This window comes from Colletotrichum chrysophilum, assembly GCF_026319265.1.
Source record: "Colletotrichum chrysophilum strain AFK26 chromosome Unknown scaffold_250, whole genome shotgun sequence".
NCBI lineage: Eukaryota > Fungi > Ascomycota > Sordariomycetes > Glomerellales > Glomerellaceae > Colletotrichum > Colletotrichum chrysophilum.
Window position 1 is genome coordinate 1 of NW_026517537.1, and position 12,974 is coordinate 12,974.

Consider the following 12,974-nt stretch of genomic DNA (forward strand, 5'->3'; position numbering starts at 1 on the left):
TAGTTGGTTATCACGTCAGTCTAACACACTGAAGGTCTCCGGTTCAAGTCCGGGCGAAATCATCCTTTGGGCGAATGGTTTAGTGGTATAATACTCGCTTAGCATGTGAGTGGTCCAGGGTTCGATTCCCTGTTCGTCCAATTTTTGGCTCATTGGTCAGTTCGCGCTGATTATATTTCTTTTGATAGTTCTTTTGCTTCGCCTATTGCTTCAGAAGGTCCTCACAGACGGCAGGCAGATCAGAAGTGTTGTTGTGGCGCTAGCGTCTCAGGGTAGCTTGAGTGAAGATGCTCAGTGGAGGCGTGAAAGGCTGGACCCTATCACATCCTACCGTACCCAACTGCTGCCGGGCGTTGTGTAAAAGACCATTCCGGACGCGATGGTGTCCGGGTCCTTAGTGAGACATTGTGTCTATCATACGCGCTGATAAATTACCGGATGACGAGAGCTCAAGTCAAATATCGGACCGCTCGCGACCCGCGCTTGAGGTCCCGTGGCCCTCTGAAGCTGCTCGATAGACGTGCGCGAATAGCAGATCTTCTCCCTCCAGATCGTTGCGATTATGACAACTAGTTGCTCGAGCTGTCGCGTAGATCGATCAGTGACCGCGCTGAAGCCAGCCCACTACCGGCAATGGCAAGAGCTGATCTCGCCCGTTCGTACCGTGGACGCCAATAGCACCTCAAGACCCAGGACGCCGGCGCTCAGCATGGCCACCTCGTGGCAGCATCGCGCAACTCGGCATCGTCCCCGGAACCGGACTAGGGGGCGATGCTTCGCCCGGCCTCAGCAAGCCTCCGAGCATGGAAGCGAATAGGGGGCTGTCCAGTTAGGATTCCCGAAAGCAGAACTTGTCATCAGCGAGAATGAAGGCCGGGAGCGGAGTCGTGTAAAACAGCGCAAGTCACAAAGGACACGACAAGCCCAACGGGAAAATTAAAGTGAACGTGTGGTCAGGGAGCTTCCGTAACGAGTTAGTCGAGCGAGGCCCTGGAGTTTTCAAAATTCGAGAAGACTGGGTTTCCTGGGCGTGGGCAACACTGTGCACAATTAGATCTGAGCTTGGTGGCCGGGGGCTAAAAGTTGCGTCGGGGGTGAGCGGGGAGGGTCTGGACAACCAACCCGGTTCGGTGAAGAAAGTGGCACGAGCCGACGGGTGACCCTTTGAATGGCGTCCAAGGGTTTTGACGCGGCGCCATTCAGCTGGTGTCGATGTCGCTCAACACCGGCGCGATGCGAAGCCATAATGCGGCGCACTATTTGACAGGTGAGCTGTCGTTGGATTTGGCGTCAACAGGACGGACTGTCTGTTTGCTGCCGAGCTATCGATCGTCGTCCGTTCATCGTCGACGAAGCAGCCATGGGTCTTTTGCAAAGATCGTACGTGTGAGAGTCATGAGCTGGCCGGCCTGCAGCTTGTCAAGCTTGCCGAGAGGACTGAGGAGCTCAGGAGGTTTGCTCCTGACCCTTTCACCTCGGTCGCCCAGGTCCGCGAAAATGAGTTTTGAGAGATGTCTCCTGGCTAACCTTCGAGACAAACAGCACCCCGGGAGGCGTCCGTGCCTCGATTTCCACGACACGAGGCAAACCGTGCCCGCGCCTTTCATCCTAGTCTCTCCACATGTTTTCTGCTGTCACTTCCGCTCCTAGAGGCTGTGGCGCTCCAGACCGCAGGTGGCGGTTGGTTGGCTGTACATATCGTCGTATCGGCCTAGGACGTTCCTCCAATTGATACGGGAACTGCAGCACAACCAAAGGTGTCAACTTGGCCTCTCAACGGTGAATATGCAGTGCGCAACAAGCAGGATTTGCCAGACAACCTCTGGAAATGCCAAAGTTTTCGTCTCCAACAAGCAAGCCTTCGACTGTGACAGCTGTCTCTAGCTGCATGTTTGTTGTACCCTCGAAAGCCAGGCTACCCAGAGGGTGGGTAGGGCGTGGAGGTGTTCATCCGATTTGGAGGACACTTGGGCATTTCCGGGCACGCCTTGCAGCAGCGCATTGTCCAATACAGAGGCGATGCGAGGCACCATTAACGGACAGAGGTTGCGAATCGTAGGCCACGCGAAGACAATGAGTGCCACGGAGCTCATCGCGCATCACGGCATGCAGCTCCCAGGCCGGACCATTCCAGAAAGGTGCACCGTCTCCCGTACCTTGCAGGCATCGGCTGCACTGCAACACAGGCCGGTCATCCTTCCATCCCACAGAGCCCAAGTCCCTGGTACCGTGTCTCGAGGGTGCAGTCGAGCTTTTGCACAGGGAGGGGTTTCCTTGGGCGTGGAAGGGGCTCCCCGGGCCGTCTGGCTGCTTGTCTGGTTTTTTATTTCAGCCTGTCTGCGTGGCCGGCAGCGATGTTGTGTTTCCCCATTTCGCAAAGGCTGCAGGACCAGGCAACCGAAGCACGCAGCTTGCTGGGTTTGCGTGTGCATGGCGGCCGACGTTGCATCTGGAAGCAAACAAAATTTTCGCACTTCTCACAAACCTAACTGGAGATGGGTCCGAGGGAACTTGGGAAGGCAACAGCACGCAGGCATCCTGTTGGACGTCGGTTCGGTCGACCTCGGCACGATAAATGCTGCTTCGTGTTCGGCCCTGTGAGAGGGCGAGACTAGACGAGACGCGACGCGGGTACCGGGCTGACTTAGCTAGAGCGGCACGCTGCGCAAGCCGCATTGGCCGTGACGCGAAACAATCGTTTCCAAGATCCCAACCGTTCTCATAAACGACGGCGATGAGGGAGTGCGCGAGTGGTGACAGTACCGTACACGAGAGGTGTCTGGTCGACCGTCGGTGTCTGGTCGCGACGGCGGAAAAGGCACGGCTTGGTCTGATACCGAATTTCCGTGTAAATCCAATGTTGCTGCGGCGGGGAGATGAGCAGCCATGGGAATCGTCGATGGCCCGTGGTTCCCTGAGAGCAGGGTCCAATGGGAGGATCCAGTTGCTGGGCCCTTGAGACAGCACCAGACTCAGAGACGAAAGGTAGAGGCCCGGGTCTGTCGAGGAGAGGACCGTAAAAACTGGACCGCGTATTGCAGACCCTGGTGGCTGCACGTAATTACTACACAAGTGGTTGAAGCAAAATGCGCACCGGCAGTGTGCTCTAGGCAAGTTTTCTTGTCGCGGTTGTCGACATTTGTCGTCCAGGTCCTCCACTGTTGACTGGGCGGGTCAGCGGAGGAGATAGGCAGCAGGTTGGCATCATATCCTCGCAGACTGCATGGGAGCAATGGCTCAGACGATGGTCCCTGGCCCAAGAGATGGGACGATCGTACCATGATTACATCTCGACTGGAGTCCTTGGGGGTGTTGAAAAAATCTTTTGACGGGGCTCACGTAGACGACGTAGTACAATCCGAGGGGAGCACTATCCGCAATGGGGCTGTCAGAGGTCGACACTGTATGGGGGCCAAACCTTGAGCAGCCTCGTGGGAGAATTGAAGAGTGGGAGAGCTGTTATTATCGAGATGATCACTGATGGATCATTGAGAGACGGGACCTGAGCAGTGCAGTGTCACAGCCCGCCGGGATTTGTTCCGGCGCCTGAGAGGCCCCATCGCAAGTGCGACCTGAAGCGCGGTCCGGGTCTCGTCAGGGTCTGGAGGCAGGCGGCAGAGACTGAATCAGTTGGTGATTTGCAACGGTGGGCCAGATCGGCGAGGCGGTCATGGTTGAGTGGTGGTTGAGGTGGATGTGTTTGCGTGATGCGGCGGTCGGTCTCGGTGGCTGTTGGTGTTGGCGGTGATGATCTGGGGAAGGTGCTTGCCTCCTGCCTCAGGTCCTGCCTCCGCTGTTGCTTGCTCTTGCCTCCTGCTTGTTGCCGCTTGGGTTCCTGCCATCTGGTCGGGGCAAGAATGAAGCTCTGACCACCCACGATTACTGGGAAGGCACCTTCACAGTGTTCTTTCCATCTGGATAGCATCAATGCCTTGCCTAAGGTACCGCAAGAAGATGTCATGGTTCATTCATCGTTGACAATGAGGTGCGTCCAATGTGCAGCGGCGGATGACCATTAGGCGGACCGGAGCACCCACTTGAGGCACTAAAGTACACTGCATGGACGAGTGGACAGTATCCGAGCTGGAGGCTGGAGCTCCAGTTCCTGCCGGGGCCACCCGTGCTGCCAATGAAGCCCTGCAGCAGACATTGGACGACGAGGCCTCGCTAAATCCAGTCCAGCGGGAGGAGGCTACCTAGTACACACCGGACTCGAGAGAACAGAGAGACCACACAGCTTGACAAGCATCAGCACGGCGAGGTTTTCAGGTACAGTGCCCAGTGGGGATGTCTCCCAGTTTGGACAATGCCATATCCGAGCAGCAGCAGCAGCAGCAGCAGCTAGCTACGTATCAGCAATCCAGAAAGTCCCTCAAGGCACAATCACCCACTTACTGATCCTGACGGCGGGGGACAAGCATCCGCAGCTCTTAAAGTGCGCTCACTGTGAGTGCAAGATACCATGGTACGGGTATGTGACTAAAGAGATGAGAGACATGGCATTGTTGGCCCGGGATTCCATGCCGTCTCCCCACTGTTTCCAATTGCTGCACCTTCCTTCCTGCCTCTGTGTGTACTTTGTAGCAACCAGTGTAATAATACCTTAAGGCAGGAAGGTAGCTGTGGCCTGGCTCGTCCCTTCCTTCCCGTCCATCGTGCCGTCCCTGATGGCCGCCTGCCTGCGCAAGGAAGGACGATGGATGGAAGGAGAAGGGACGAACGAATGATAAGAATAGAAGGAACATGAGGTCGGTCTCTCCTTCCATTTGAGCTTGGTAGGTTTTTCATCTAGATATTCATCCAGAGATATTCAGCCAGAATACCTCACCTAGTACCTACCTCAAGGCAGACGACATACCGCCCTCAACTCCCGTGCAATCTCCCGGGCTTTTTATTCTTATTGCTCACATCTCAAGCTTTATTATTTGTTCCTGGCTGGGTTCGTTCGGCCTTCCTGTGTCCGTCCGTGTCTTTCCTCTCCTCCGCCCTCCGACTTTCTCCCCACGTTCCCGGCCTCGCCTCGTCTCGCCTCGTCTCGACCCGGTGTGTGCAACAAAGCTTCCTTGCTTTTTTGCTCGTGGTCTCTGCTTTCAGCCAGACTCCGACCGTTGCACATTTCTTTTCCCCAATTCCTCCTTTTTTTTTCTTTTTTTCTCCGTCTGCAGAGGCACGATATCTGCCGGATCGTGCAGAAGAGTACCTGATTCCCTCCTCCGACTGGCCCTGCATCAAAAGAGTCGTCATCGCATCACCCGTTGAATCCCACAACGCCGTCACTTCTCACTGGCGGCTGTCCGCCTCAAAGCCTCAACATCAGACTCCCTGCGCTGCACTGCGACGTCGTCGATACACACGGCAACAGCGGTTAAGCCTTCCGAGGCCAAGCTCAAGACCGACGCAACTTGTCTCTGGCCCCCAATTGGCCGTCGCCAGCCTGCCGCCGCGCTGGTGTTGCTTTTTGCAGCGCCCTGTGTCCCCAGCACCAAGCACAGCAAGTGCCTTGAGAGGGCCGCATATTGATCGTCAATTTCCACCGGCTGCAAACATTGGACGCCTCTTAGATCCCGTCCTGCTAGCCCAGATCAGATCCGGTTGACCCTCGGACGCTTTTTATCGCCGTCATTCCCGCTGCCAGCTTGACAACCTCCAGGCTTAAACCATTGCATCTTCTACTGCGCGACTCGAAGCAACAGCTTCTTCCATCGCATACTTCGTCCATACGTCGTCTCTTCAAACGAGAGCGAGAAAACGAGCGGCATCCCTCCCCTCAGAACCGTACGTGTATCCATCTTTTCTCCTCCGAACCCTCATCTCTTGCTCCGAGAGATCGTCGCCGTGCATTCTGCATTCTGCGCGTATTCTGCCCAGCGCACTCAACGCCTGCATGGATAGCCTCGATCTCAAGGTCCTCCATCTCTGGGTCTAAAAATGGCCGGTGCAGATTTCAGACGGGGGAGCAGAAGGATGCCCCATGGAGCTGGTGCCGGCTTTTCCAAATTGGCGATGGGCGGCCATGGACGTGCACAAAATGCATACACGCGCATACAAGACCTACTCAATGACATACACACATATTGCCCAAACACACATGTCTTTTTTTATTCACTCCCACCCCATCCCATCATCCTTCCATCTTTCCGGTGTCGCGCTTGACTGCCTGTGTCCGGCGTGCGGCGCGGCGCAGTGGGAATGGCTCAAAGTGGCTCGACATTTTTTCGAGGCTAACCAAGCCAGAAGCAGTTCGCCCACTCCCAGCGGTCACCCTGGATCCAGATCGACGTCGGCCAGAACTCTAACACCAATAAGGGAATCTGTTCCTGAGTCTGAACACCAGAGCCCCGGCTCCTCCCCCAGCAGCACCCCTCCGTCGACAGCAGGGTCACCTCAAGTCGGTCGACATCTTCTCATAGTCTCATCCCGACAGGCCAAGGTACAGGCCTCACACAGCCCAGGCCACCACCGGCGACAGGCGCCGCCCTAAGCCCACCCCCAGTGCCCTGTCCTGTCCGGTCCACTGGTCCAGTCCTCCTGTCTTGCCTTGCCCATCCATCCCAGTGGAGGGCCAGCCCGGGTTGACTGATTGCTGGCTGCTTGCTGCTTGCCGCTGCTGCATCCCTCCTAGCGCATTCAGACCGTCGCCTACAGGGCCGCAGCTGTCCTGTCCCGACTCCAGCAGTTGTCCACCAGCTGGAATTGTTCCCCGCAAGTCGAACCAACCGGCCGTCCGTCTCTCTTTCATATTAAACCACTCCCGGCGAACCTCGACTTCCTATCTTCCGTCTTTTCTCTCCCCTTTGCCCTCCTTGCGTCTTCGACCTCAAAGCCACTCCCTAATCATCATATATTCGTCGTTGACAAGGTCAGCAACCCGACTGCGTCATCCTCCGCCTCTCCGATACCCCGGTCACGACCGCCGTCGCACGTCTTGACTACTGATCGCCCGCGAGCGTCGCATCGCTGTCGACCCGACTCGACTCAGCAGCACTTCGACCCCTCCAGCAGAACCCCACTGGACCGCCAATTCATCGATTTGCCATCCCCCTAAACCGCCAAAATGGGCCTGTTTTCGAGGAAGGAAAAGGCCCCCAAAGGCTCCAAGCCCTCTATCAACACCTCGAGTGTTAGCATCAACTCGGGCGCCTCCAGCATCAAGTCACCACCGCCCCGCAGCATTACTATGAACAGAACTTCCGCTGGCAGCACCACTCCCGGCACTCCATTGACGCCGTTTTCACCACTCCCGATACCAAAAGTCGACCTGCCGCGCCCACCCGACCCCCAGCTGGACCCTGCGGGCTACCTGAGAAGTCTGGGAGCCGTCAGAGAGAGGAGCAAGATCGTCACCGAAAAGGCATTGCGTAATGAGCTGAAGCATTTTGACGTGGACATGCGCAAGTTCGCCGACGTTGTGTCGTTTGTCTCTCAGATCATCAAGGTAGGGTTCGACCAAGTCCTCCTTCAACCTTGCCGCAGCTCGCGCTGCTCGCGTGATCGAGCGGCTCGCCGGCTGCAACACCCGTCCCCTGTAATCTTCGCCGAATGGTAGTGTACTGACCTGATGATCCACCACAGAGAGATTACGATGCACCATTCAACACGATTCCCGGCCACGGACGACACCAGCATTTCTGCATCGGAGGCCGAGACCGAATTGCACAGCTCCTTTCCACCTTCCCCGAGGACGTCGACAATAGCGAAAAATGCCGCCGCATGATCGACCTCTTCTTGGTCAGTGTACTGCTGGATGCCGGTGCGGGTACCAAGTGGAGCTACAAGAGCACGGAAAATGGCCGCATTTACCGCAGGTCAGAAGGCATTGCCGTGGCAAGCTTGGAGATGTTCAAGACGGTGCGTTTTCCAGTGTATGCGTGATTTCTACGGCTGCTGATGGTGGTACAGGGTGCCTTCTCCAGCGATCCCAAAAACAAGTTCCAGGTCGACAAGGATGCCCTGCGCAACTTGACGGTAGAAAAGGTGGCCGCTGGTCTGCAGTCTAAGCCAGGCAATGAAATGGCGGGCGTCGAGGGCAGGACAAATCTTCTCGTGAGGCTAGCAACTGCTCTGACTGAGAAGCGAGAGTACTTTGGAGACAATGGCCGGCCAGGTAACATGGTTGGTATGTTGCAGCCCGGCATTGAAGACACTCTCCGCTCTGGCCACAGCTAACGCGTCTTAGACTACTTGCTGGCACACCCCTCAACGCAAGCGTCGTCTACGCCAATCGTCATCATTCCCACTCTGTGGAACGTCCTCATGAACGGCCTGGCACCAATCTGGCCCCAGTCGCGGACCGCTATCAACGGCGTGTCTCTCGGCGATGCCTGGCCTTGCCACTCCATGCCGCAACCACCGCAAAGCCCGACGACTTCACAGTTTTCACCGTTCCCCCCTTCGGCCCAGAACTCGACCGCAGCGTGGGAGTCGATTCTTCCGTTTCACAAGCTCACGCAATGGCTCTGCTACAGCCTGATGCAACCGATGCAGACCTTGCTCCGCATCCAGTTCGCAGGCGTTGAGCTACTGACCGGTCTTCCTGAATACCGCAACGGCGGTCTCTTTATCGACCTCGGTGTTCTTACGTTGAAGGCCGACGATACGGAGAGGGGCCTCCAACACTACGACGAGTACTGCCGCAGGACAAATGTCAAGCCTGTAGAGGTTGCGCCTATGTTCGAGCCAAGCGACGACGTTATTGTGGAGTGGCGCGGCATCACAGTGGGCTTTTTGGACAGGCTCTGTGTAGAGGTCAACAAGCACCTTAGGAACGAGCTCAATGGCCACGAGCTTACGCTCGCCCAACTGCTCGAGGCAGGCAGCTGGAAGGCAAGCTAACAACCGCACCGACGGAATACATGGCACAGACTAACACGTTACAGGGCGGCCGCGAAATGGCCGAGTTCAGCCGACCGAACACGAAGGAACCCCCAATCCTGATCGATAGCGACGGAACTGTTTTCTAATCAGAACCCTGCTGTATGCTTTTTCTGGGAGGACGCATTGTATCGGACACTATACCTCTGTTTGCGCCGTTGGTTAGACGAAAAACACTTTGGGCATTGAATCCGGGGACGGGGCATGGCAGTGGATGAAGGGTACTTTTGGATGACGGGGTTTGGGTGGCGGCTTACATCGCCTTAATGAACATGACTTGGGCCAACAATGGCGAGAAGGATTAATGGAACGCGAAGAGGTTGAGGCTCCGAACCTCCTCTATTCACCTACACGAACTTCACGACTGTGACAGAGCTCATGTGTTTTCGGCTGCTTTGCATCTGTGATGCGCCCACGGACGGCCCGGTTAGGCCCCGCGTCGGTGGGGTGGACCCCGCGTGTCCGGATTTCGCTCACGTGCTCCCTTTGCGGTATTCTGCGCCTCAAGAAACGGCCTTGCGACGTCAGATTCCCACCCGGAATTGCTGAGCTCTATCAACGAGGCAGCACGCATCGTGTCGACAACCCCTGCTTGTTCATCCTTGCCGCCACGCGAGCTGGAATCTTTTGTCAACCCAGGATCGGAGACGACTCCGTTCGTCTGTCTTATCGATAAGCACCCCGAAAATTCCGACCCCGCGACCTTGTGAAGATTCTTGAACTTCCTTCCGGTTCTTACTGCCAGAGCTGCGAAGCGGAAAAAAAAATTCCGTGGAAACTCAATTCATTTGTCCTTAGAAGCGAGACTCAGCCCAGACGGGTTTTGTTCTCACGAGCGGACACGTTGACTCTTGACCAAGACCCTTGCCCCTCCATCAATTTTTGGGCCCCGTGCCGTACAACGTCGAACCGGCTCAGGCGGACGTCTCAACACATCCCGTCTTCGTCGAGGTCCACCACACACACAGCCAGCTCTCAGCACTCACAACCAATTCGTCAGAACACACGAGGACGGGGGAAAAGTCAAGCTACCAAAAATGGCTATCCTGCCATCCTCCGCGCCGGACCCGGCCCTCCCCTTGCTCACGCAATGCACCCACATCCTCACCAACATCACCACCCTCCTCAGCGAGCTCGACGCGCTCAAAGACGCACTCACCCGCCGCCCGTCCCCGACGACGACGACCAAGCCGCTGGCGTGGAACCAGGCCGTCCCCGGCCTGGGCCCGTTTGAGCGGCTTGTTGTGTCGGAGAAGAAGCACCTCGAGAGGATGGTGGCCGCCTACACCCCGGATCTCGGGGGACAAGAGTTGGAGGCGCTGGATCGGAAGACGCGGTTGAGGCTGGATGCGAGTAATTACAAGTTTTATGAGAGCGTGTGGGAGGTGGCGAAGCGGTGTTGTGATTTGGCGGGGATGAGGCGGGAGCTGGCGGTGAAGAAGGATGGGAAGAAGGGAAAGGGGAAGGGGGTTGGCGCGGTGGTGGATTTGGTGGTTAAGGGAGGGACGGAATGGGTCAAGGTTGTGACTACGACGGAGAGGAGGCTGTTTTATGAGATGGCGGATGCGGGGTGGGACTGGGACGAGGAGGAGCAGGAGGAGATGTTGGAGGTGCTGAAGGAGGAGGGCGAGGGCAGCGTGGAAGTCGCACGCGTGGCGCGGTGCATGATCGCTGCAGCACGGGGGAGCTTTGAAGGGTACCGTCGGCCGCGGTGCGTGATTCTCATGAGCCGGATCGAGGAGGGCCGGAACGCGCACGTGGATCGGCTGCTCTCTCTCGTGCGCCGGCTCGGGGAGGGGACTGGCGTGGAGCTGGTGGTTGAGACGGCGAACGCGGGGATCCTGGCGCGGCCGACGCCGAGTTTGGGAGAGGCCATCCGGAACCTGGTGCAGGTGGACCCGTTTGAGGGCTTCACGGACACGCTGAATGTAGACTGCTCTGTGTTCATGGCGCTGGCGAGCGACTGTAGCCATTTGAAGATTGGGCCGGAGAGCCCGCTGTTGCGGGGCGCGCAGCACCGGCTCGACGCGGCGGATGAGGTGGAGAACGGGCCGCGGCTGGTGACGACGATGTATCCCGCCCTCGGGGCGCGGCGACTGGTCACGACGAGGGAGGCGGCGGATACGTTTTTGCGGATTTTGGGGGAGATTGGGACGGAGACGGAGAAGGCGCGGACGAGGATCTTGTTCGAGCCGTTGGGGGAGGGTGAAGACAGCAGGGAGAGGGTGAGGAAGTTGCAGACGCTGTCGGAGCACCCCGTCCCTGAAGATCTGCAGCTGCCTGTCGAGGTCGTGCCGGGCGTGAGCTGGGAGGAGGCGCGGGGGTTGGTGGAGGAGGGGTCGCTGCCGAGGGTCGCGCTGGCGGTGGGGAGGAAGGGCAGCGGGCTGGATGCGATGGGGGTGAGTTCGTTTCTGTATGGGTGGAGGGAGGGGATCACGACGGTGACGGGGAATTGGGAGGCTGTGAAGAGGTTGAGGGCTGCGATCGAGGCTGGGTTTGCGGAGGCGGGTGTGGATGGTGTTGGGGACGGGCCGAGGGTGTGGAGGATCCCGTTTTCGAGAAAGTTGTTGGCGAAGCCGCGGCCGAGGGGTGTTGGTGGTGAGGCTGGAGAGGAGGATGGCGGGGGGAGGAAGTTGAAGACGAGGGTTGAGAAGAAGGTTGAGAAGGAGAGGAGTTTGGAGAGTTGGATTGGGGAGGTGAGGTTGGAGGAGTGAGGTGGTGGGGGAATGATACCCGGTCAATGTTTTCTACGATTTCGAAGTTATAACAAATATCACTTTAAGACCACATGATAAGTGATTGTTTTGGCCCCTGAACTAATGCCGCTGAAAAGGGAAAGTCAAGTGTCATCATCCAACTCTCCCAGCCCACCCAACTTGCTATATCACAACACCGCAATCCGGATACTTAATCCTCACCTCCGTCGTAAACACCTCCGCCTCCATCTCATTCCTCCGCCCTAGCAACGTATCCTCGCAATGCAGCGTATGATGATACCCCCAGATATAGCTGTCCACCCTGCCCAGCCCGCCACCGCCCTGGATCAGCGCGCGGTGCATCCGCCGCCACATGGCCGTGCAGTGCCGCAGGTGGTACGCCAGGCTCACGTACACGCCCGTGTACTCCCCCGTCATGATCTGCTCTCGTGTGAGGGGCGCGGTGCGGTTCATGTCGCGGTACCAGGCCAGCTCGCCGGCGGCGCGCAGCTCGGCCTCGAAGGTGGCGGCGAGGGCGGCGTCGTGGCAGGCGAGTGGGAGCCAGTTGAAGGAGATGAGGTCGAAGAGGCAGCCGGCGGCGCGGGCGGCGGAGGGGGTGGCGCCGCAGGGGAAGGGGAGGAGGTAGGTTGTGTTGAGGTCGGAGGGGGAGGGGGAGGCGAGGGTGTTGGCGTTGCGGGTGGAGGGATTTGATGGGGAAGGGGAGAGGAGGGTTTGAAGGGCGAGGGTGGAGGAGATGCCGAGGAGGAGGGAGGTGGTTATTGTTACGATGAGGATGGGGAGGGAGAGGGTGTATTGGCGACGCGGTTTGGAGGGTGATGGGTTATCGTGATGGCTCAAGAGTGAGGTCGAAGTTTCATCGGCGCATTGCGGGAAGGGGTCGATGTCTAGGTCTTCGTCATCGGAGTCATGGGGAGTTGAAGTGCGCTTTTCGTGAACATTTGGCGGTGAATACAGCTCTTGGTGCACCATCATTGCTGCCTTATGAGTTGTTGACGGTGGTTTGTGAAATCACACAGGAGGTATTGAAGAAGTGATGTTAGGGATGACGTTGAATCTGAATTGAGCTATCAGAAAAACGAAGGATTCGACTCCACTGCCAGTCGATCAATGAAAGGCGTGATCTTGGTGAGATCCAAACGACCTTCCTTTCTTGTCAGTACACCTTCAAACCCCGAATCCTTCGACGCAACCTGTCAGCACAGGCAACCACAAAGCCAACTAGAGAGAATAATACACTACAGATAGACTACTCATGAAGAGACACATTCGACACTGATGTCTCCACGAGCCAAAAACGTGTTTCACTCATCAATTTACTGTCTTTCGATCGTGGGGGCTTTCTCGGTAGCTATCAAGAATAACGTCAGGCAAATCGATGCGTTTGTC

At 57.3% G+C, this 12,974-nt stretch overlaps 2 protein-coding genes and 1 non-coding gene across 3 annotated transcripts; 2 read left to right on the forward strand and 1 right to left on the reverse strand.

The window, feature by feature from the left end:
* The first annotated feature begins 68 nt into the window (after positions 1-68).
* COL26b_013704 lies at positions 69-140 on the forward strand. Its single transcript has one exon. It is a non-coding gene; the product is annotated as a tRNA-Ala (tRNA).
* Positions 141-7,054: 6,914 nt separating this feature from the next.
* Positions 7,055-8,832, forward strand: COL26b_013705 (uncharacterized protein; the record flags this gene model as incomplete). Its single annotated transcript, XM_053186298.1, has 4 exons — positions 7,055-7,435; positions 7,573-7,848; positions 7,900-8,116; positions 8,177-8,832. 4 exons carry the CDS (start codon positions 7,055-7,057, stop codon positions 8,830-8,832), a joined length of 1,530 nt encoding a protein of 509 aa, XP_053029746.1.
* Positions 8,833-11,750: 2,918 nt separating this feature from the next.
* On the reverse strand, positions 11,751-12,560 carry COL26b_013706 (uncharacterized protein; the record flags this gene model as incomplete). Its single annotated transcript, XM_053186299.1, has 1 exon — positions 11,751-12,560. One exon carries the CDS (start codon positions 12,558-12,560, stop codon positions 11,751-11,753), a length of 810 nt encoding a protein of 269 aa, XP_053029747.1.
* Between the last annotated feature and the right edge of the window lie 414 nt (positions 12,561-12,974).